At 38.7% G+C, this 25,357-nt stretch overlaps 1 protein-coding gene and 1 long non-coding RNA gene across 7 annotated transcripts in view; one reads left to right on the top strand and one right to left on the bottom strand.

Moving 5' to 3' along the window:
- LOC114648110 (cytochrome P450 2C8-like) overlaps positions 1 to 7,288 on the bottom strand; it is a 96,662-nt gene extending 89,374 nt beyond the window's left edge. For 2 of the 6 annotated variants that reach the window (XM_051918842.1, XM_051918851.1), the window contains exons 1-2: positions 7,069 to 7,285; positions 6,817 to 6,979 (exon numbers count right to left, since the gene is read on the bottom strand). In XM_051918842.1, coding sequence (XP_051774802.1) covers positions 6,817 to 6,979; positions 7,069 to 7,242 — 337 coding nt within the window. In that variant the 5' untranslated portion in view covers positions 7,243 to 7,285. Of the gene's footprint in view, positions 1 to 6,816; positions 6,980 to 7,068 lie in introns of all 6 variants that reach the window. The other 4 variants (XM_051918853.1, XM_051918850.1, XM_051918848.1 and 1 more) reach the window with 4 other exon arrangements.
- A 225-nt stretch (positions 7,289 to 7,513) lies between these two features.
- Positions 7,514 to 9,497, top strand: LOC127525899 (uncharacterized). Its single transcript, XR_007933514.1, has 4 exons — positions 7,514 to 8,402; positions 8,614 to 8,679; positions 8,780 to 8,935; positions 9,398 to 9,497. It is a non-coding gene; the product is annotated as an uncharacterized LOC127525899 (long non-coding RNA).
- The last annotated feature ends 15,860 nt before the right edge of the window (positions 9,498 to 25,357 follow it).

Genomic DNA, 25,357 nt, shown 5'->3' with positions numbered 1-25,357 from the left:
ATTGGCTACATGTTCATGTGGTTTAGTTCATAATACTTTGAAGCACAAGGTGGGCCACTCTGATGATGCAAATTTTGAATATGTTAAGAGAAGGGTATTAATTACTTAAATCTGAAAACAGCATACTTCAATTGGGAAATGCAATGTTTCTGTCATTTGTTGTTATTTTTTAAAGATAAAGTAATGTTCATTAATATAAATACTAAAATGTGACAAATATGTCTGAAATTCCCCTTTGAGGTTAATAAAGTTATCTAATCTAATTTAACTTAATCTAACCTAATCTAATATAGTGAAAGCACAGTGACACTTTTGATTTAGCATCGGGAAATGGGATACCATCTCCATTTATAAGTAATTACTCCAGGTTAATAGATAATCAGCCCTGTTCAATACCTGATTCTGTCTAGTGCAATAGGTTAAGTAATGACAAGGTATTATTAATTTTGTATACAACCTTGAAATATGTAGCAGAAATGTGTTAAGAAATGCTACTGGAACTGCTTTACACCAGTGGCAATACGCCTGTCTATTGCTTCATTAGGATTGTGACTGCTCTTATTATCTGTGGCCAAGTCAGACGTTTTCCTTTCTTTGTAATAATTCTGGTGTGTGTGTGTATATGTGGGTTGGGATTTTGGTTTCTTATATATTTATTTACTACACTTCTGTAACTCTAGATTTCTCTCTTGGGATAAGTGCTATCTAATCTAATCAACACAACAAGCTCCACAGCATACTCATGTGATAGCACTCAGTTTCAGGGCATTTGGCTAAATTAACTGATATAAAAGTTGGATCATTGTGTATTTTTTATTTACTTCATCTAACAATTATTTATTAAGTTTTGTTTATTAAAGTTTTGTAACAATAAGTCATATTCAAAAGTAACAGTGAAAATTCTGTTTGTTAGTAGACTCCATTAAATATCTGCTTTCCAACAGCACATTACAATAAGAGTTAAAAATGGAGCATAAAGACGCTTGTGGTAGCTCAACAGATTTCATACCCAGCAGATTCCAATTCAAGTGATGTGAAAATGACTTTGACTGATGTCTATTAGTGGTGGAGGGTCTGTGACTGTTTGCTTTCTTATGCATAACATTTGTTGAAGTGTATCCAATACAGTATCCAATAATCGGAAATTGAAACATACCTATTAATATAAAATGACCAATACTAGCATAAAATCAGTATCAATATTACCCCATAAAAGGAGGAAAAGAACTGAAATAAGTTCCCCATCTAGCATAAAAATTAGTTAAAACAAAGTAATTCATAAATATTATGTAAAAAAGTAAGAACTTGGAAAGGCACTAATTTTTTTGTTTAATGGAACTATGAATGGTACACAATGGGCAAGAAGATCAGGATCGTGCTGCGATTGTTCATGTATATTTCGCACTGAAAGATCAGGGGGTGTGCGGCAGAGATCCGAGGTTTAATAACAGTATTTCTAGTAGGCTCTAATAAAAAGCCTGCAATGCACTTTCATCAATCTAGGCTTCATTGTGCTTAGCCAGTATTTATGTAACTTTCACTAAACATCTCAGCCATCTGAGTCTTTACTCAAGCCTTCTTTTAATTCCAAGCTTTTCTGATCTTTAAACCCTAGCCTTGTGTTTACTTCTAAACCAACCTCTGGAAAAACAGATTGAACAACAGGATCAAAAAAGTGCAAAAACAAAGTTAAAAAAAAAATACTGAAAAAAGGTAACAACCAGTTACCAACTATAACATTTTAAGTTAACTTTAAAACACATAAACAGTATTAATGTTAGATTATATGCATTAATAAATAAATAAATAAATAAATAAATAAAACTTGAACAGAAAAATACACGAATAGAAAGTACATGTTTATTAACTGTTACTGTTCAATGTAAAAGCCAACGATTAATGGTAAAGAGCATTACTTCTAGTCTTCTATCCATCTGTCATATACACCTTCTTGTACTAATACCCCTATAATCATTTCAGGAGACTATTTAAGTTTACACTGCCACTTTGCCCCGGTGTCAATTTACTCTCACTGGAACTTTAAGGAGCTTGTGATTTTACTAATGTAGGCTCTTCTTTTGAAAATTGTTTTTCGGTGTGACTTGTCAGTATTACACTTGTGCCCCTGGAAACCCCTTACCAGCTGCATATTTTTGTCACTACGTAACATAGACATCTAATGTCTATGGTAAGAAGTTTAAATTGGTCACATTTATTGACTAAAAATGTGACACATTTGTAACTTTTGGTGGTATGGTGTTGATCCCTCTCTTCCCTTTTTTAATAACCAAAATACAGACAATCTCCTTTTGTCAAGTACTGTGGAAACACAATACATCAGCAATGTTTGTATCATATTCAATCAAAACTTGTCTTGTGTAACTCTAATATTAATTTAAGACTGCAGGACCAGATGGTGTCTATACTTGAGTTCTTCAGACCTGCCTGTGCTGACCAACTTTGTGGTGTTCTCTGTTACCTGTTCATCTGTACATACGGCTTTAGTAAGTGCCACTGCTATGGAGAACATCCTGCATTATTTCTTTTCCAAAGAAGGCAGGCACCTCTTCACCTACAGACCAGTGGCACTTACTTCTCATATCATGAAGAACTTTGAGAGACTGGTCCTGGATTATATAAGTCCTCTGGACCCACTGCAGTTTGCCTTTCAGACAAAGATTGAAGTGAAGGATGCAATTATACATCTTCCCCATAAGGCTTATTTTCACCTGGACAAAGCTGGCAGCAAGGTGTGGATTATGTGTTTTGATTTCTCCAGCACTTTTAATACTATGCAGCCATCCCCATTTAGGGGTAAACTCGGAGATAAGCAAGTGGAAAAGCATATGGTGTCTTGGATAATGGACTACTTGTCGGACAGACCGCTGTTTGTAAGACTTGAGGTCTGTGTTTCTGATACAGATTGGAGCCACACTGGAGCACCACAAGGAACAGTCCTATCCCATTTTCTCATTATTCTGAACACCTCCGACTATAAATATAACAGCAGGTCATATTACTTGCAGAAATTTTCAAATGATTCTGCACTTGTGGGTGTATTGATAAAGGCAGAGTATAGGAGTCTGCTGGAAAACTTTGTTTCTTGATGCATAGAGAATTGTGTGCATCTTAACATCAGCGAAACCAAGGAACTGGTTATTAACTTTCACCAAACCAAATAGCTTCAAGGTCCATTTATTATTCACGAAGTGGATGCAGAGATGATCAAATCCTTCAAGTACTTTGGGGTCCACATTAATGACAAGTTGGACTGGTCTTGGAACACAGGGAACTACAGTGCATCCGGAAAGTATTCACAGAGCATCACTTTTTCCACATTTTGTTATGTTACAGCCTTATTCCAAAATGGATTAAATTCTTTTTTTTTCCTCAGAATTCTACACACAACACCCCATAATGACAAAATGAAAAAAATGTACTTGAGGTTTTTGCAATTTATTAAAAATAAAAAAAATGGAGAAAACACATGTACATAAGTATTCACAGCCTTTGCCATGAAGCTCAAAATTGAGCTCAGGTGCATCCTGTTTCCCCTGATCATCCTTGAGATGTTTCTGCAGCTTAATTGGAGTCCACAGGTGGTAAATTCAGTTGACTGGACATGATTTGGAAAGGCACACACCTGTCTATATAAAGTCCCACAGTTGACAGTTCATGTCAGAGCACAAACCAAGCATGAAGTCAAAGGAATTGTCTGTAGACCTCCGAGACAGGATTGTCTCAAGGCAGAAATCTGGGGAAGGTTACAGAAACATTTCTGCTGCTTTGAAGTTCCCAATGAGCACAGTGGTCTCCATCATCTGTAAGTGGAAGAAGTTTGAAACCACCAGGACTCTTCCTAGAGTTGGCCGGCCATCTAAACTAAGCGATCGGGGGAGAAGGGCCTTAATCAGGGAGGTGACCAAGAACCCGATGGTCACTCTGTCAGAGCTCCAGAGGTCCTCTGTGGAGAGAGGAGAACCTTCCAGAAGGATAACCATCTCTGCAGCAATCCACCAATCAGGCCTGTATGGTAGAGTGGCCAGACGGATGCCACTCCTTAGTAAAAGGCACATGGCAGCCCACCTGGTGTTTGCCAAAAGGCACCTTAAGGACTCTCAGACCATGAGAAAGAAAATTCTCTGGTCTGATGAGACAAAAATTGAACTCTTTGGTGTGAATGCCAGGCGTCACGTTTGGAGGAAACCAGGCACCGCTCATCACCAAGCCAGCACCATCCCTACAGTGAAGCATGGTGGTGGCAGCATCATGCTGTGAGGATGTTTTTCAGCGGCAGGGACTGGGAGACTTGTCAGGATAAAGGGAAAGATGACTGCAGCAATGTACAGACATCCTGAGTGAAAACCTGCTCCAGAGCGCTCTTGACCTCAGACTGGGGCGACGGTTCATCTTTCAGCAGGACAACGACCCTAAGCACACAGCCAAGATATCAAAGAGTGGCTTCAGGACAACTCTGTGAATGTCCTTGAGTGGCCCAGCCAGAGCCCAGACTTGAATCTGATTGAACATCTCTGGAGAGATCTTAAAATGGCTGTGCACCAACGCTTCCCATCCAACCTGATGGAGCTTGAGAGGTGCTGCAAAGAGGAATGGGTGAAACTGGCCAAGGATAGGTGTGCCAAGCTTGTGGCATCATATTCAAAAAGACTTGAGGCTGTAATTGCTGCCAAAGGTGCATCGACAAAGTATTGAGCAAAGGCTGTGAATACTTATGTACATGGGATTTCTCAGTTTTTTTATTTTTAATAAATTTGCAAAAACCTCAAGTAAACTTTTTTCACGTTGTCATTATGGGGTGTTGTGTGTAGAATTCTGAGGAAAAAAATGAATTTAATCCATTTTGGAATAAGGCTGTAACATAACAAAATGTGGAAAAAGTGATGCGCTGTGAATACTTTCCGGATGCACTGTATATGATAAAGGGAAGAGCAGACTCTTTTTCCTTAGGAGACTGTGTCCCACTAATGTGGGAAGTGACGTCCTTAACATCTTCTACAACTCTGTGATGGTCAGTGTGATTTCCTGTGCTGTGGAGTTCTGGGCTGGTAATATCAATTCAAGAGAGGCCCACCAAAACAACAGGCTAATTAAAAGGGCAATTATAGGACACACTCTGGATCCCCTGGAGATCATAGCAAAGGAGTGAAATAAAGTAAAACTGAGTACCATTATGAACAATGCTGAACATCCAATCTGAGGCACACAAACGCTGAGTACTTTCAGCCAACAAATTAATCTGCAGAAGTGTGTCAAGAAACACTATGGGACTCCTTTATACCAATAGCAATATGTCTGCATAATGTCTCAGTGTGTGACTGTGACAGCCACGTCTAAACTGCTCTTTGTTTTGAATTTTTCTTGCTTTATAGTAACTCCAGGGTGTGTTCAGGCCAAAGAGCGTATGTATATTAATTTATTAACTTATTTATCTAACTATATATGTATGTATTTAATTAAAGAGCTTCTGTAAAAAACACATCCCTGGAGACAAATAAAGTTCTATCTATCTATCTATCTATCTATCTATCTGAAAGCTTTTGGAGTGTGCAGTCTTACAATCAGTTAAACAGAAAAACCCAGCCTCTATTGAAGTATGCAGCACAACTCCGGGCCCAGGCTTTGGTCTTGTCACATCTGGACTGCAGAAACACTGCTGGCAGGATTACTGGAATATGTCATGAAACTGCTGCAGATAATTCAAAATGTAGTGACACTTCAGGTGTTGAACCAGCTGAGACAGGCACACGTCACTCTTCTTTTCATATCACTACTCTGGTTCCCCTCTAGAAGCATGTATTAAGTTCATCTCCTTGAAGCCTGCCTACAGAATAATCAATGAGCCAACATTTATGTATATGGATAAATTGTGAGATACTGTGCTCCTCTCTTGACCACTCAAGTCTGCTGATGAACATTATCTAGTGAAGCCAGCACTACTTGGCATCAAATTTCAGTCCTGTAACACTTGTTACCAACGTCCCTCAAACTGCTGTTTACTCGAAAATGTTGACCTCCTTTGTAAGTCACTTTTATTGTTGATCACCAAAATTCACCAAAGTGTTTATTGCAGCGAATATGATGTGTTCACCAGGGACCTTGTTCACTGAATAATTTCCTGGAAATGTGCCATGCTGCCAGATTAGGTTTCAGCTACTGAGATGAGCTTACCTTCCTTTCCACTGAAGCTCTTGATTGTGTTGCAAATTTTGTGTAATAAAGAAAAAATGAAACTAAGATAAATCCTGTCAGAACGTATTCCACCTTTATTGCAAAATTGCAAACTATACAAAAAGGTGAAAACAAATCAGAAACTAGTGGAAAAAAAAAGAGAAACCTTAACACTCGATTCATACGAGCGTATTAAAAGCAAGATGTCCTGAAAGATCTGGTTTATCATAACAGTCTAAATCCCGAGTTCACGTTTCTTTAACTGTTTTCTCAGATACTCTTTCATCATCTCAGCGCCTTTGTGAATAAGCACATTAACGCCTGCTTATAAAAGACTCGAGTCTCTACCGTTCATTGGAGCCGCACTGTAATCTGACACTTTTATACAGTATAATGGCACGTAGTACTTTGGTATTATGCACACAACACCTTCTGTTCGCGATACTCAGATTTTCAAAGGCTCGCGTAGTATTCGCAAGCATTTATGCCAAAGGTGGAATCAAATAAAGAATTCAGAAGCTGTAGTTTGAAATTGAATAAAATTACGTCACTAAGGTTAACTCGTCTTGAAGTTTTTTTTTAACTGAATATAAAAGACATCAACTAGGAGCGAAACAAGATTCCTACCAAAGTCACCAGTGAGCTTCATAATCAGTGGTGACACCGCTCTCCCAGCAAACTCGTCAGGCTGTTGCACCAGCGCTTCGTGAACTGCATCGAACCCGATAAGAACCACGACGCGCATCGGGCCCAGGTGCACCGTCATCACAGGTCCATACGTCTCTTTCAGCTACCGGACAAAAGACAAGTAAAGTAATTATTTAAAACCCCCTATTTATATGAAAAAAATATAATACGTGTGTTTTAATCCTTATTGACCTTCATAAAACTTTCGTAGAGCGCTCTGGAGTCCAGCTGCAGCATGTTACCGATAAAAGGCAGTGGAGTTGGTCCGGGTGGCATCTTGCTGTAGCGAGACGAGTCCCTTCCGAATATTAGGAACAGCAGACCCAAGACGATCGAGGCCAAAACAAGAGTCCCGAAGAGCTCCATGTTCGCGCATTGATAACATTAAAAAGGGAAGAGTTGCGAAATACATTCCAGTTCACGTTGCTGCTTTGTCTTGCCAAAGGGCATTTCCGTCTCCTGATGTAAAGTGGTTCCTTAGCAGCTCGTCTATCTCAACTTCAATTTTGTATTCACAGTAGGGAAATCCATACACTGTTAAAAATGAATCATGAGGCTTGTAATTTTCATTAAAAAAATTGATGTAATCGTTAACAATAATGTGCATATTTAATTAAAAAAATAGGTTTTCTGTTTTTCTTATAATATATTGAGAACATTTCACTAATAAAATTAAGAAATAAATTGTACCTATTTTTTTAAGGAAATGAGTGCAATTTTTAGGCTTAATTTGAGGAACCATTTAGGCTAAAATTTTAAGGAAAAAAGGCTTCATATTTATTTTAAGAGAATTGGTCCAATTACCCGGGTTTGGTTGAGTCACCTTCATTTGAATCTCAACGGCAGTGATCAGACGGCGTTTTGAAGGAGCAGACGAACAGTGGAAAATATTAAGAGGTAAGTTATAAGCCCCTTACTAATTTTTACATTTTATTTTGATTTCTTAAATAAGCTCCTCAGGACACCGCTTATTCACGCTAGTACAGGAATTGTTTTACACTTATTTTTGAATCTGAACGACAGTGATCATTTTGGCATGTGAAACAGTGACTATGTTGAACCAGGCGTTTTAAAATAAAGGTTTACAATTATGCGATGTTATTTGATGTGAAAATCTGAACTCGAGCTCATTAGTCATAACTCCTCACATGCACGTGCTGAGGCTAGAATGGACATGTTGGTCGCTAAAGCAAAACTAATTATGGCCATGCATCGAGCTTGATAGATGGGGCAGTTTCTATGATTATACTTAAAAACTTTTAAGAGTGTTGATGTGTTTATATATTCGCTTCAAATTGTAAAGATGTATTAAATTAGCGTTTAATCATTTCACGCAAAATATGCATTTTTTTCATTCATCCTCGACGTTAGAGGGCGCCCTCTTAAAAAAACAAAACAAGTCACAAACACCATAGAAGCAACACGATGACGTTCCAGGAATTGATATGGACATAACCATGCTTTTGACTAGTTGAAGAATACAAACATCTTTGCAATAATTAAGGCATTATCAGTCTCCACAAAGAGTAAGATATATCTATAGCAATTTACATTTTCTCTTTGATTAATCTATGTAAAATTCGACCTGAGTGAAGTTATTTGAACACATTTGAGATTTACTATAATGCAAGTTTATTTAAAATTAGTCTTTAACAATATTTAAAAATGTTTAGACTTGTTTAGCATTATTGGGTGTCTAGGCTTAAACCATTCCAATTTCATGATTTTGGTGATTAGGTTGAATTGTGCCCGACAGTTGCAGAATTTAAAGATCGCTGGCCTGCTCTGTTTGACATTCTCCAGGTAGGGATTTTACATTTTGTCATTAAATACCATCACAGATAATAATGTGGTTGTCAACTGAACATAATTATAATCAGTGTTCGTGTGTTTCATTTTTTAGATTAATGAAGAGTTTAGGAGAATTACTACTCTGCACCTTGAGCCAACATTTATTAAGATGTTGGATTACTACACTCCTAAACTTTTCACAATATTTTCCTGCAAAGGAGGAGCACTCGCACAGATTTTGAAGAAGAAAATGGGTGCCATACAGCAGGTATTTTAATTGGTATTTTTTATTATTATTTGATTGATATCCATCCATCCATTTTCCAACCCGCTGAATCCGAACACAGGGTCACGGGGGTCTGCTGGAGCCAATCCCAGCCAACACAGGGCACAAGGCAGGAAACAATCCCGGGCAGGGTGCCAACCCACCGCAGGACACACACAACCACACACCACCCACACACTAGGGCCAATTTAGCATCGCCAATTCACCTAACCTGCATGTCTTTGGACTGTGGAAGGAAACCGGAGCGCCCGGAGGAAACCCACGCAGACACGGGGAGAACATGCAAACTCCACGCAGAGAGGACCCGGGAAGTGAACCCAGGTCCCCAGGTCTCCCAACTGTGAGGCAGCAGCGCTACCCACTGCGCCACCGTGCCGCCTTGATTGATATTTGCTTCATTATTATAGGGTACTATTACTAATTTCTACACTTTTGGTGTCTTAGACCTCACATCAAAACATAGAACAGACAAGAGATGTTGTCCTCCGTTGCTTGGTCAATTACTTGGGTGAAAAGGAGGAAGACCTCATCCAGGAGTACAATGCAAGTGTCTAAAACTATTTCAGATATTTATTGTTTTCAGAAAACTGCATTTAGCATTTGTTTTCCTTTACAAAAACAGAAATACATCTTAAACATAAGTATGTTCCTCATGTAACAAAATTCTTGCACTAGTGTCAGCAATATAAATGAAATAAATTAAACAATGTCAATATTTCTGAAAACATCCTGTCCGCCATTAGCCATAGTATACTTGAGTTTGTTGTAGTGTCAGTCTCCATAGTCCACTGAAACAAGTTTTGGGGAGTTAATGTTTTACAATGTTACAAAGATATGAACCTAGAAATGGTTTACTGTACTTCCTTGAGGTATCTGCATTTTAAGTTCTTACGAGGAAAAACTTGTTTGAACATCTTACACAAATTAACTACATAAATAACAGATCTTCATAATAAAATATGTTATGTTTGTTTTACAGTATGAAAATGAGGATGTGCAGCAAAGTCTACTGCAGCAGGTAATGAAAATTGCTGTCTGCAAGAAGGATGACCAGGAGGACTTTAGCATTGTCTTGGAGGGTGTGCAAGTCATGACTGGCTTGGGAAATCTGACTAGAGCCTGCGCAATTCTTCTTGGATTCACATATGCACTAAACCTCACCTATCCCAAACAACTGAGGAACACGTTTGAGGCCTTTCAGAAGCTCTTCTCGGAACTGGATGTTTGCAGGTTTTCCCCCAAATTACAATCTCTCAAAAACAAACTTGTGTATTAGATTGTGAGAGACACATTCCATTGTTACCAAGTTTTGGTGAAAATGCCCAGGTTGAGGTTTGAGATTGTTCTGCAGCTTGTTCTACAACAGTGTTTCTGGTTTGATGCTAAACAGTTGATTTCAATGACATAAATTGTGAGTTACAAACTGTTTTACAAATTGTTTTTGTTTTTTCTTAAAAATGCTGTAAATGTTATATACACTATTTTACAAAGTGTTTAATATTTTGATACCAGTGTAACATGGAATAAAAGCATGTTTAACACCAAAATGCATTATGTATTAATTTCATTATAAAATGTTTTTTCTATTATTAAGTAATTTTCCTTAATACATATGAGTACATTTTGTTTTATGTGCTTAAACTAAAAACGATTATTCCACTAATAATGCTAAAATCATCATGTCTCTGGCTAAATAATTTGGGATGCTTTACATGATTTATTCAAGTAGATTCTGCTAGGGAAAAAAATCAAGCCGTAAAAACTACTGAAAAATAATATGCGTCTGGCTAAATAATTTAGGATTTTTTACATGATTTATTCAAGTAAATTCTTCTAAAAAAATCAAGCCTTAAAAACTGCTTAAAAATAATATGTGCAATATTGTTACCATATTTTTTTTAAGTAGATAGCACATAAGATTTTTTACAGTGTACTTTATATTGCCACGAATGTCACATACTGCCTAACGATTCTAGTGACGCGAATTCAACTATAATAATTCTTTGCATTTATACAGCGCTTTTCTCACTACTCAAAGCGCTCAGCAATTGATTTGAACCTGCAACCTTCCGATTGCCAGCGAAGATCTCTAGCCTCAGAGCCACCACTCCGCGCCAAGGATTGCGCGTATTAGCGGTATAGCTGTGATTCTTGAGAAACGATCTACCAAGAATTATCGCAGGGATTGTGATTCGAATCCCGTTCATGGCACATTGCTGAATGGAAGAATATATCTCTAAAATATTTTTAAACGTTCTCTTCAACGAACGGTGCTTTGAATCCTACATTGCAGATGTAGTTGTTTATTTTTCTTTTTTGATTAAACAAAAACTATTTAATGAATGAGTTGTCAAGGAACACACGGACAACAAGCATAGTTAAAAGTCACACTTAAACAAACCGCCCATTCGATTGAATCATAATTATAACAAATAATAACGCATTTTACTGACTTATATCATGGTCTCAGACGGCCGCACAGATAATCAAGAGGGGTACAATAAAATGAAAACACAATAAGAATGAATAAATAATAGTGTACAGCCTTTTGTTTGTATGTATTTATAAAATTTGGGAAGTAATATATTCTAGTTGATGCTGACATTTAATTAATTTGAAGTAGGTAAAAATAAATATTTGCAAATCTTGCAAAGGGAAATTTTTATATATTTAGCGCAAAACAACTATATGTGTTCTAGTAACCGGTACAAGGTCATTGGCACACACACACCACTAGATTCATGGACGTCTACTGAAAGGTCATGAATTTACTTAAAAATCATGTGTGTGAGTGTGTGTGTTAAATAAATTATTTATTTTATACATATATACATATATATATACATATATACATATATATATATATATATATACACACACACATACAGTATATAGACACATATATAGACACAGACAGGCAGACACGTTTAAATTACCCCACACACGTTTATTTTGGGTCTCCATTGTACAAAATCAGTCACCGACCCCAATACCTCACAGTCCTTGGCCAACACAATGCCTTTATCTCTTTTCAGACCACCTCCTTCTTCCTCCTCCTGAGACTTTGTCCACTCTTCCACCCGACTCAAGTCATCATGCGGAGGGAGGCGGCCCCTTTAAATAAGCACCCGGATGTGCTCCAGGTGCGTCCCCGGCAATCTCCCACCGACACACCCCTGTGTGGCAAAAGTGCCGGCTGTATCCCCGGAAGCACTCCGGGTGTCCCTGTTCCTCTTCCCCCCCAGCACTTCCTGGTGTGGCGGAAGTGCTGAGATCCAGGGTCCTCCAGGTATTGGGGTCCCCCTGGCGGTGACCACAGGCCCCTCCCAGCTCTGTACCCATGGCCCCCAGGGCTGTCGCCCCTTCGAGGTCTGGAGGAGGCACAAACCCTCCTCCGGTCTTCTCGGCCATCCCAGCTGTGTACTACCCCCATCCGGGTACCACAACATATTGTCCCAGATGGATGGGGACCCTGCCCGGCCGGGATGCCTGGATGGTCCCCGTGATGGCAATACCTCCCCTGGACCATGAGGGGGCAGCCACCCGGGTCTGCTTATGGGCCACTGGACTGGAGCTGGGACACTCATCCCTATCGGAGGACGTGGCCACCGCCAGGGGGCGCCCAGACAGCTATGAGGTCCTGGATGGCAGCACTTTCGCCACACCAGGAAATGCTGTCGGAGGAATTCCCAGGGGCACCCGGAGTGCTTCCGGGGGTTCTCTTGACACTTCCACCACACCAGGATGTGTCATCAGGGGGAGCACCTGGAGCTCATCTGGGTCGGTATATAAGGGACCGCCTCCCTCCAGAAGCTGAGCCAGAGTTGGGAGGAAGGAGACAAAGCTTGTGAGGAGGGGAGAGGTGTTGAGAAAGAGAAAGAAGAAGAGAAAGAAGGAAGAGTTGGTGGAGGAAGGCATTGTGATGCTAAAAAGAAAATAAAAGAAGTGTTTTGGACATTCTGGTGTCTGTCTGTCTGTGTCTTGGGTATGCTTTCCACAATATATACATACATATATACATATTCATATATATACATATACATATTGTGCAGATCAAAACCAGCACACTGGACAGACCCGTGAACAAACTGTGCCTGCTTCAAGAAACAGCCAAAGTTTGAAATGAGAAATTTTTAAAATGTTTATTTGCAGTGTTATTTCTAGTGAATTGAAAACAATAGCTAATATAAAGATAATTGGCTCATAATGAAGTAAAGTATAGTAATTGTCTCCGCTCCTGCATAGCCAATTAGGGGCTGGAAATATAAGAGCCAATCATAGAAAGTTAAAGTTTTGAGTTAAATTCATGTTAATGTTTGCTTTATTTGAATAGAATATGATTCCTTCCATAGTCATAGACAATGGTTTAGTCTTTTCCCCTTATAAGTTAGCAAGATGTAGAATCTTCTTACTATAACTGAGAAACAGTGAGTTAATAAGCTTTAGTTGTTGTTTAGAACAGGTCTGTGTAAAGAGGGACTTGATAAACCCATTTAAGTTTAGAAATGGGATAAGCATACAGTTTTCTGACCGTTTTGAAATGGTTCAGAAATTATAAGTAATTAGTAACGATTTAAGATGTAACAAGATTAAGCTTAGAACTAATTTTTTTCTTATTATAATCTTTCTTTTTTTTTTTGTTATTTTTAATTTTCTTTTTTGTGTGAACTGTTTTACTTTCAAACTTAACTAAACTTTTAAAAAACAAAGATATTTTGTCTGTGGAATCATTTCTGCGCGTCAGGCTTTTGTTGAATCCCATTTTTTAAGTTGGAGCTGCTGAATTTTAGAAACTGGGAAAATGCAGCTACACATATATACATATATGTATACAGTGATCCCTCGCTATATCGCGCTTCGCCTTTCGCAGCTTCACTCCATCGCGGATTTTATATGTAAGCATATTTAAATATATATCGCGGATTTTTCGCTGCTTCGCGGGTTTCTGCGGACAATGGGTCTTTTAATTTCTGGTACATGCTTCCTCAGTTGGTTTGCCCAGTTGATTTCATACAAGGGACGCTATTGGCAGATGGCTGAGAAGCTATCCAGCTTACTTTCTCTCTCTCTCTCTCTCTCTCTCTCTTGCGCTGACGTAGGGGAGTGTGAGCAGGGGGGCTGTGTGCAGCTGCTTCCTGAAGGATATGCTGCACTGTGCTTCGCATACTTAAAAGCTCAAAGGGCACGTATTGATTTTTGACTTTATTTGTTTTTCTGTGGCTCTCTCTCTCTTCCTGCTCCTGATAGAGGGGGTGTGAGCTGCCGCCTTCAACAGCTTTGTACCGGCGGTGCTTCGCATACTTAAAAGCCAAAAAGCCCTATTGATTTTTTTTTTGACTGCTTGCTTTGCACTCCTTTGAAAAGGAAGATATGTTTGCATTCTTTTAATTGTGAGACAGAACTGTCATCTCCGTCTTGTCATGGAGCACAGTTTAAACTTTTGAAAAAGAGACAAATGTTTGTTTGCAGTGTTTGAATAACGTTCCTGTCTCTCTACAACCTCCTGTGTTTCTGCGCAAATCTGTGACCCAAGCATGACATTCTAAAAATAACCATATAAACATATGGTTTCTACTTCGCGGATTTTCCTATTTCGCGGGTGGCTCTGGAACGCAACCCCCGCGATGGAGGAGGGATTACTGTATATATATATATATATATATATATATATATATATATATATATATATATATATATATATATATATATATATATATACACACACACATATATATAGATAGATAGATAGATAGATAGATAGATAGATAGATAGATAGATAGATAGATAGAAAATATTATACATACATACATACATAACTTTTATTACTCAGCACGAACTGGGTACAAAAGCAGGAAAAATCCCTGGACAGTCTAACACAGGGTACATCATTCAAAAACATACACCAGGGCCAATTAATTATTTTTTTTTATTTACACACACTACCTTGTTCATCACTTCTTTACATTAAGACTTTGATACAAATAAGATCTTTACAGGTCCTATATACCGTGTGGTAGAATTCAATTTAATTAAAGAAAGAAACTTCTCTTCTAACAGGACAAATCAGCAGTCAGGCAGGAGCAAAGCTTGTCCATCTGCATCATTTATCACTCTTCATCTAATGTCTGAACATGGAGTGTTCTTCTTTCTACAGAATGATCAGAATGGTCAGAGAAACAAAGGATACAAGTTCATTTTATAAACTGCTGAGTTTACATACAGTCAATCAATGCATACATTTTACTCTGGTTGGTTTGATGGTTTACACCCAAATGATTTATATAAAATGACAGTATGTTAATACATTCTGGTTCTTCTTATACTATTTGCTTTGAGCCACCACCCTTGAAATGTATTTGTATAACCGCACTGTCCAATCTTGTTGAATACAACTCATCTGATCTCTCAGTCACCTTTCAGTACATTGTATTGTTCATTTGACCTTCATCTAGTTTCCTGATGAGCCTCAAAAGGTTTCTGTCATTTATTAACCCTTTATGCTATTTCTTTATGATGAATGCTATATTTTAATATGGAAGAATATCAAAACACTTTATCATAATGACTGTGTGACCCCTAAGTCTATTTTTTCCTAAAATATTTACATATTTAGCATATAATAACTATGAATGTACTATGTACAGTAAAAATGTATACTTGAACAATAGCAACATGTATAAAAAATGTGACAAAAAGTAATATATATTTTATGCAAAAAATGGGAGAATAAATAATACAGAAATAATTAGAAAACACAACAAGAAAAAGACAAGAGTTTACATGGGGGTAGGGTGTAGCTGTAGATGCTTGGGGGTGGTTTCATTTGAGGTCTCTTTTTTTCCCCCCATAGCCTCGTGCCATCAGTGATGTCCACTCAGCCAATGAAACTGTGGCTGTTTTCTCACAATACCAGTTTCCAAAGTACTGTTGGTGAGCTGGTGGTTTTCTCTCCTTCTTAAAATGTTTGTAGATAATAACATCTATTTTTTTAACATATTTTCAGTTGGAGAATCCACTCTTCTCCTGCTCCAATTTTTTCTTGTGGTAATACTGTGTCGTATATGGCACATGTGACTTCAGACAAGCTGCAGTTCCAACCATTACCAATGAGGTTCCTTCAGTGGATGTGGGACTTGAAATGCTGGGGAGAATAAATGGTAGTGGAGCAGGAGTCGTGGACTGGACTGTAGGCTGAGGCTCATTGATAAGCACAGGAGTTGCAGGAAGAGGTGTGGGAGCTGCAATAACAGCGAGAGATGAGGGTTCTGCAAATGTATGCATACCAACAGGATTGCCCAGTCTCTTTTTCATCTTTGCCATCCCTGCTGTATTTTGTGGTAAGGTAAAAATGTGAGGGTTGGCTACACTGCCTGTAGGGAGACTGGCTTGTTTTTGAAGTGCAGGAGGCATCATCTCGCTGCTTTCCAAAGGTGCCTGTGGTGCAGGGACGCCTTGCTGCAGCATCTTTCTCTCCTGGGTCTGGACGCATCTGCAGTACCTAAAAATATATGTTACATTCAAAACTTTTGTTTTGTACTACACAGGTGTATATTTACAAAACAAAACTGTAAAATGAAGGACGGAGTGTACAAGAGCTCATTGACTCACCATTGTGCAAGTGTGGCAGCGTTAACCTCAGGGAGCTGGATGGTGGTTTCCTGCATCACATGTGCATTATTCAAGATGCACTCCCTTATGTTCTTGTAGGCACGCGTGACTAGAGTCCATCTAGACACTGTGACACCTTCACTGCATCTTGGGCTCGGGAACACTATGCAAAGTTTCACAAATACTTGCTCAACAACCCTGATGCAGTCAGGCCACTGAGCTGGAATATGAGCTCCCAGAAAGCATCTGCAAAAATTTTTGGTGAAATTAGTGCCAATTCATAAAAAAAAGTAACATTATCATTCTTACTAAAAAGTAACATTATCATTCTTACTAAAATGTAACATTATCATTCTTGCCCAGGGCAACACACTGCTTTGTGCTCTCAACACCCGGCACAACAATCTTCTTGGTGGCTCTGAATCTCCCTTTGGTGAGGGTGGCCTGATGGCGTGGAGCATAAACTGTCCGTTCCTTGTCATAGTCTGATAGGGATGCCCACAGGTCCACTATATGGCTGAATTCCTCTCTGGTCAAAGCAAGACTATGGTCTTTCAGAGCAACCAAATAGTCTGCCAAATCCTGAACAGCTCTGTAACCCTCAATGTTGTCAGGTCCAACCGAATCCTACATTTAAAATTAAATAGATGGATATAGTGGCTCAGTTATTTCTTACATAAATTGTTGTCAATACAATTGTATTCCAACTAAACAATCATGAAATGCAATAATGACAGGCTAGTTTTCTAATGATCTGAAAGAAGTTATAAAATACTAAAGACAGCTTACCAAAGTTGAGATAAATCTGTTTACAAAGAAGTTACATATCAACTACCAAAGCTGATAGAAGGTCAAGCTGTAACAGAACTTCTTCTCCAATGAGTGTTCTTGAGTGTCGAATGCTTTACAAATGATTACTGGTTTTAATTACATGCCCCTTAACCCCCAAATAAAGATTAATCCCTAACTAACAAACTTGATGAATAGTTTTGATTGTAGATTTGAAATGCTCTAAACCACCACTCTGCACATCACACCAGCTGACTTTGCTCTCGTAACAGTGTAACTGCACCTCCCCTCTCTGTGTTTTGTAGCATGAGGTCAATTTGCTCTTTCAGAGACATAAATGCCATAACGCTCCTGAACCAGAAAACACTATTTCCCTCCACATTAAGTTGGATCTTGTATTTATAAAAAAAAAATCACCATTTTTGTCTCAATGTATAGGTTTTGACTGTTTCAATACAGTCCATAATCATCCCTAAGAAGCAAAATACTTAAAAGTCTAAATGATTACAGACCTCTGACACTGACCTCTGTAATAATGAAGAGTTTTAAATGTCTGATTCTTTAATATCTCTGATCTTCAGATCTATCACAAAGTCTCTGGTTGACCCATTACAATTTGCTTACTGTGCAAACAGGTCAGCCGAAGATGCAGTTAACATGGCTCTCCAGTACATCTTGCAGCAGTCAGACTCTCCAGCTACGTTCCTGATTTCTAAACTCCTCCATCTGATCTAAGTTATGTTAATTTTACAAGGACTCATTTGCTATATTACTTGGCAGGAGTGCAATTCTGTTGTACTATATTGTTTTATATAATTCTGTTTTGTGCAATGTATATTTCAATACTTTCACTACTGCTGTGAATAAGGTGCTATATAAGCATCTGACCCGGCACAGATTCACACTGAGGCACGTATAAATTGAACACAAATTTTAATTTTCTCTTCAGCCGTGGGGCACGTCTTCCCCGTGTCTCACAGGCCCACAAGCACTTAACACAGCACAAATAAATCTTTTTCTTCACCTGTGGGGCATGTCTTCCCCATGAACCCCACAGGTATAACACAGTCCCAAAGTACCTCTTTCTCAAGACAGCAATCCTTCCGTTGGCGGCACCACCACTCCTCTCAGGCACCTCGTCCTCTTCCTCCCGATTCTGGCCCTGAGTGGTGGTTGCTGGCTTATTTTATGGCCCTCCCGGGAGTACTCTTGGTGCTTGCTCACCTGTTCCCAATTGCATTCCCATGTGGAGCCCATGATTAGACCAGCTGGGCTTAACTATCTCTGCCTCGCCCCCTGGCGTCCATCCCAGGTCCCCACAGGGTTGGGAAGAATTCCATCTCCCATGAAACCCTGTGGGAAACTGAGGCATCATCAACCAGGGAGGCTGCCACCAAGCGTCCCCGGGGGAGGTATTGAGGAGTCCATGGCTGCTCCCCCGGAATACAAGTAGAAGGGACGTCCTGGCCGGGCATAAACTCTGGCCATCCTCCACATTGTATAAAATGTTATTATGATGTCATGCATTGCATATAGTGTTATTCAATTTGTTGATGTAAGACCAAGAAAAATTCCTGGCAACTATGGTGCCTGACAATAAATACAGTCCAATAGCTGAGAACATATTTTTCTAAGACTTATTTCAGTACTGAAATGTTTTGAAAACAATTTAAATACAGTTTCATGTAACAATGTCTTCAAATATTGAACTCACATCATGACTAGTGGATAGTGATAATGAAGAATGGTCATCACTGGCCATAGCTGATGACTGCATTGCATCATTTACTTGAGCTAAAAGAAAAATGAAAGCAAAATATTTGGGCAAGGTCAACACAACATTTAATGTTCTGCATATGAAAAACATTCACTGATATCATGCCAAATGTTGGTGTTTTAGAAAGGTTCCACAAAAAACTTATTGTTCGGCAAAATAGGTACACTAAGTGCCAGGTGTTTTGACCGCTCCACATGTTCTGCTCCTTTCCTTGAAGGAGAGGATAAGGGCACTGCAGATGAAGTGGCTGTGGAGGCAGGTTTTGTGATGTCCATGGTGGGAACAGTGAGGTCCTGAAAGGCCTCAGGCTCCACAAAGCCCTCATCATCATCCTCCTCCATGTGAATGTCATTATGTGAGTATGGTAAATTTCTGGAAAGTTCACATCAAATAATTATTGTAAGATGCAGTCTCTTCTGAATCATGATTAGTATATTCTTACTCATTCATTGCACACAGTGTATAAATATTGTCTTATGAAATGTGTCAATATTTATAAGTGAGATTTTATTCTGGTATTTTTCAGTAACAAAAGCATGTAATATAATTCACTATATACTAGCTGATCATGGTGCTGGAGAGTGCCAGTGTGTTGATTAACACATGCTAGTACGAATTTCACTGTACTCTTAACACATGAAAATAGTGACCCTGTAATACATATAAGTTTAAGGGGATCAGTCCGAAAGTACATATCTGGTTCATATACAAATAAGTAGAACACAAATATGCACATAGAAAAAAATATGCTGTATATACTGTATAAGCAAAGCAAAGCATGCATATACAGTATATGGCTTCCATTTGCTACTTTAAAAGCTATTGTTTTCCTAATTAAAAATGCTGCTTCTTCAAACTGAAGCACATTAAATTGAACCATACCCTGTGAAACTGGTGTTGTGTAGGTAAAATCAGCGTGAATAAACTTATTTTTTCTTTCATTGACCTATTGGCTGGTTTTCAAGCACCTTAGCTGTATTTTTAAAGCTTTGCTTAGATCATTCATTTACAGTGAGCTAATGCTAACACTGAAAGCTGCTGAACTGACTTAAAGGAATCCTAGGAATTCTATGATGTCTTGTATTATACTACATTGAATTCATTTATTTAGCTAACTTGTTTATGTTTTTCAGTTTGATAAGCACACATATATAGAGCTATTGTTTTTGAATTTCTGTGCTTGACTGTATGATATGCCTCAGTTGTATGTTTGCTGCAGTTGAAATCACCACTTTCTCAAGTAGTGTGAGATAATGGCTAAAGTATTTAACTTTAAATGTTACTTCAGCCCCGCAACAAGTTGACTTGTGTTTGTATCGTGGATGCTCTGTGCATGGAGTTTACATGTTCTCCTTCAGGTGCTCTGGTTAGGTGAACTGGCATTGCTAATTTGGCCCTAGTTTGTGTGTGTGTGTATGTTAGTGTGTTCACCCTTTGATGGGTTGGTGCCCTGTCTAGAGATTGTTTCTACCTTGCACATGACGCTTGTTGGGATAGGCTCCAGCTTCCCTGCGACCCTGCTCAGGATAAGCAGGTTTGGAAATTTGGTTTGGAAGCAGGTTTTGCCCAGAGGGGACTGGGCGGTCTCATGGCCTGGAACCCCTACAGATTTTATTTTTTTCTCCAGCCTTCTGGAGTTTTTTTTTTTGTTTTTTCTCTCCACCCTGGCCATTGGACCTTACTCCTTTCTATGTTAACTAATGTTGTCTTATTTTAATTTCTTATTTTGTCTTTTATTTTTCTTCTCTTCATTATGTAAAGCACTTTGAGCTACTTTTTGTATGAAAATGTGCTATATAAATAAATGTTGTTGTATTATCCTCTAGCTCAGTTATTGTTGCCTTGTAGTCTGGAAGGATTTTGCCTGTCTGGTTGTACAGATACTCCACTCCTATTAGCTTACCTGAAACTCTAAAACAAGCCAATAACAGAGACATGACATTACAATATTAACAGCATTTAGAATAACAACTATATTTCAGTTAACTCCACCTTAATTTAGTCTTAGTCTGTGCAAGTCTTCCTGGTCCCACATAAAGATGCAGTGGCTGAGGCGGTTCATGAAGGTTGCATACAGAGGATGCGAGTCAGTTGTACAACCAACAGCAATTCTCCTCATGAAATGCCATATATGAAGCTTGATCTGCAAGTGCTTCCACTCTTCAAACATCTGTCTCAGAAGGGTGGACCCACAGCAGTTTCTATCAACATACAGCACTTCAGGAGGAAGCACTCCAGCATCCCTGTACCTCTTTATTATTCCATCAACCATCAGTCCAAGACCAAAGCCTTCACTTGCCGTGAGGACAGACATTATAATCTGCCCATACTCGTTGCCAACATTTGTCGCCCAGGAAGCAGTCCCAGCCCCGTGACCTGCAAGCTTCTTTGAGACCTTCTTGGTAGAATCTATTTTTAGCACACGTCCAAATTGTGAGGTGATAGTGGCTTTAATCTCATCCAGTCTACTTAGTACATCCTGGGCATATACCTGCATCAGCCAGCGGTGCTTTGGGACAGGGAGCATGTCAGGTAGGTTCTTAAAGGTCACTGGGTTTAACAGACCAGTGGAGACAGCAGTTGAAAAGCCCTTGCAGTCTGCCAGGTACTGAATGTTTTTCCCTAGCCATACCTCTGCATGCTCCTCTTCCAGCTTTTTTTTAATTTGGCTGCTACTATTGCCCAGACCTCTTTGACGCAACAGACAAACCACCCACATGTCACATGCCAACCTGGATGTGAGGATGCAAGGGAACTGGAGCCAGTGGCTAATGTCCATCTGTGACACAACATTGTGGCTCCAAATAATGACTTTCCTCTTGCATTTTTTGCATGCCAGGTACTCTGAAGCAATCCACATCTAACACCTGGCGAATCTTCTGATGCAGGCCAGCTAATGTAAGCTCCTCCTTCACACAGTCTGGATGTGGACAAGTGAGCTTCACCTTCCAGAGCTTTCGTGGCATCCAGAGTACCAACCGATGACCAAAGTAGCACTCTGTTTTTGGCAAGCCAGCACTGGTGAGGAAGGGTGGCTGAGGTGGGCTCCACCACACCCTATCAAGCTTTGTGTTATCAACCTCTGGATGACCTTATGCTGACCACTTGAAAAGGGCCTTTGAAATCCAGATTTGATCATCCAGAGGCAAAATGCGTGTCCAGCCTGCTAGAAGACAAATACGTCGCCCTGGGAGGCAGAAAAAAAAGAGAGAATTCTATGAATAAAATTTATATGAATCTTTACAACACATTTGGCAGGTGCAGCTTTAAAACAGTTATGCTTTTGAAAATAACAGGGAGAATAATAAGCAAAAGCACTGATAAAGAACGATATATTAACTTTGCCAAGGCAAATTTATTTTAATCATTATTAAGAAAAGTTGGAGTTCAAATGTACAACAGAGCCATGTACTTACAGAAATGTAATCAGCACCCTGCTGCACTAACCAATTTAAACCAAAGGCTGAAATGCATGGTGAAACCTGATTCAATGTTTTCGAACATCACAAAAAGACCTGCATGAAATATACTTACTGGTTGCTTGTGACTCTAACTGTTCGACCTCTGCGAGCAATTCACTGTCTTCTAGCTCAGCTGTCTGTTCAGGGGGTGAAACATATCTTGCCACAACATCCAGGGCTGAAAAATGTGCAATAAGCAATAAATATGTCAAAACAATACCAAATGCAGAAAGACTGAAAATTAAAGATAAAAGTACATTTTAAACATATAATTTTTTTCTCATAAAAATATATTACAAATTGATGACTCAGTTACCAGGTTGTGTCTTCTTTTCAAACAAGACCCTTTTGACAGTTTTGTCGACTCTCAAAAGGTGCTGTAAGTTCCCAACCAAAAGGGAACACAGAGAGGTCACTTTGGGAACAAGTGCAGAGCTGGGGAGCTGCTGCTGGGGCTGCAAGCTGGAAGAGGGCAAGGCACTACAGGAGGGATGAGAGCTGGTTGATGCTGGAGTAGTAGAGGAGGGATGAGAGCTGGAGGATGCTAGGACAGTAAAGGAGGGATGAGACCTGGAAGATGCTGGAGTAGTATAGGAGGGATGAAAGCTGGAGGATGCTAGGGCGGTAGAGGAGAGTTGAAAGGTGGTTGATGCTGGGGTAGTAGAGAGATGAGACCTGGAGGATGCTGCAGCAGCAGAGGAGGTGGAGGGCAAAACAGTGGAGGTGTTAGCATGTGCCTTAATGTGAATAGCCTTCTGGCCCTCGGGAAAAAGCTAAGAGTCTTTTACCTCTGATGATTCTTTCACCATAGATGACACAAGATACCCAGCGTATCCCAAGGCATTCTCTGTTACCCACTTGAATGTTTGGCCTCTGAAGATGCCGAACTGCATTTAATTGTGACCCAAAATATTCGCTCTGTTATGTGGATCCTGGCCATGTCTTACAACGGCTGTTACTTGCAGACTCCAAGACCTTATCTGGTGAGAGGGGTCTAGACCATGGCCACTTTTGGTTCTCCTTCTTCACTTTTTGTGCTTCCAAAGAATCAGACAAGTTGAGACTTCCGTCTGCCTTCTTCCTGAAGTTTGGCTCCATCTACATAAAAGTAGTTTAAAAATATTTAATTACGTAAAGTTAAACTGACAAAATCTTGGCCATTTTTAGGTCTGACTCTACAATTTAGGTGAAGTAGGCAGAAGGATTGTATATGTACCTGTTATGAATCCTGAGAATATTTATCCACACAGATCAGGAAAATACTGACTCCAAAGCTGGAGTTCTGCCTAATCAATGAACTGGTCGGCATATGCTACACAACCTTTGCATTTCTTGAATTTCATATAGTATTTGATATACTGTATGTTATAGCAGTTTTAAATGATTAGAATAGTAAAATCATAATATTATATATTAAAAATTTTATTATTATTATTATTGCTCTGTATTTGCATAGATGTGAACAATTTGTGAAATTAGTGAAAAATATAAAAAAAAACATAACATACCAGTCACATAGCTGGAGATCCACAAAGGGAGAAAAATGAATCACGTATCATAAAGTAGTTTTTATTCCTGAGCTTTCAACCCCTGCTAGGGGTCTTCATCAGAGGATAATGCTTAGACTTACAAGAATCAAAGGTAATATATAGCAAAAAATTACGTGGGGGTGGGGGAGGTGGCTAAGTCAGTGTGATATAAACACACATACACACACACACACACATTTTTACTGCAGTAATTACTTAAGATTGGTCTTTATATACCAGACAAAATACTGTCCTGGCGTCTTCTGTAGTAACTATATACACCTGGTTCATACATCTTTTCAGCTGAAAATATTTGCAAAGATGAAGTCAAGAAAAAAAACGTTGTCACGTGCAGTGGTTTATATTTTTATAATTATACAGCACTTATTATCATTACTTTTTAAAACTCACTGTAAAATGAAACTATGATTATGCAATTCACCAATTTTATTATATTTGTACATTTTGTATCTTCAGAAATGAGTACACAAATGTAAATATATAAATCCGTTCATAATCATTTTAGACTAGCAGATTAAAAAAAAATCATATATGGTGCTAATATTATTCCAAAAGGTGGTAAAATGACAAAATCTAATACTTTTATTTAACTTTTATGACAACATTAAGTATATATTTTAAAATTAAGGTTATTTATCTCCACAAACCAAGACTCGTGAATAACATTTTTAGATAGATAGTTGTGTATATGTTATATGTTAGGATTGGTTTGAAGTAAAACTAATGCACTTTGATTGTTTTGTTTTTTTTAAAAAGTACTTTATTTTACTTACATTGCCAGATGGAATTTACTCAGAAAAAATATCTGACTCTAACAAAATGTAATTTTTGGTAGCCGATACGAGCCATGATTCGCCAATTCTTGGTAGCTGACCGAGCAGTCATTCTTGGTAGCCAAAATGGGTTGTGAATGGTCAATTAAATTAGAGATGATCTCTCTAATCCTCATTAATTTAAGGCTATCAAATGCCTAATTTTTGTACAAGGCTATTTCCTGCCTTGGAACTGCCTAATGGTTAAAAGCGGTGTTGGACCTTACATGGAACAATACACTATAATGAAAGATTTAATGGTAAATAAATACCATCAAGTAATAAAACCCTCAAAATGCACCTGGTATGACAATAAGTGCAAAAATATTTGATCGTAAAACTTATACTGCAGGTAAGTTATAGTATAAACTGTAGATTGGAGACTGAAAAGTTATAGGATCCAATG

This window comes from Erpetoichthys calabaricus, chromosome 1 (assembly GCF_900747795.2).
Source record: "Erpetoichthys calabaricus chromosome 1, fErpCal1.3, whole genome shotgun sequence".
NCBI classification, from domain to species: Eukaryota; Metazoa; Chordata; class Cladistia; order Polypteriformes; family Polypteridae; genus Erpetoichthys; species Erpetoichthys calabaricus.
The sequence above is the reverse complement of the archived record's forward strand: the minus strand, read 5'-3'. Positions and strand labels throughout refer to the sequence as shown.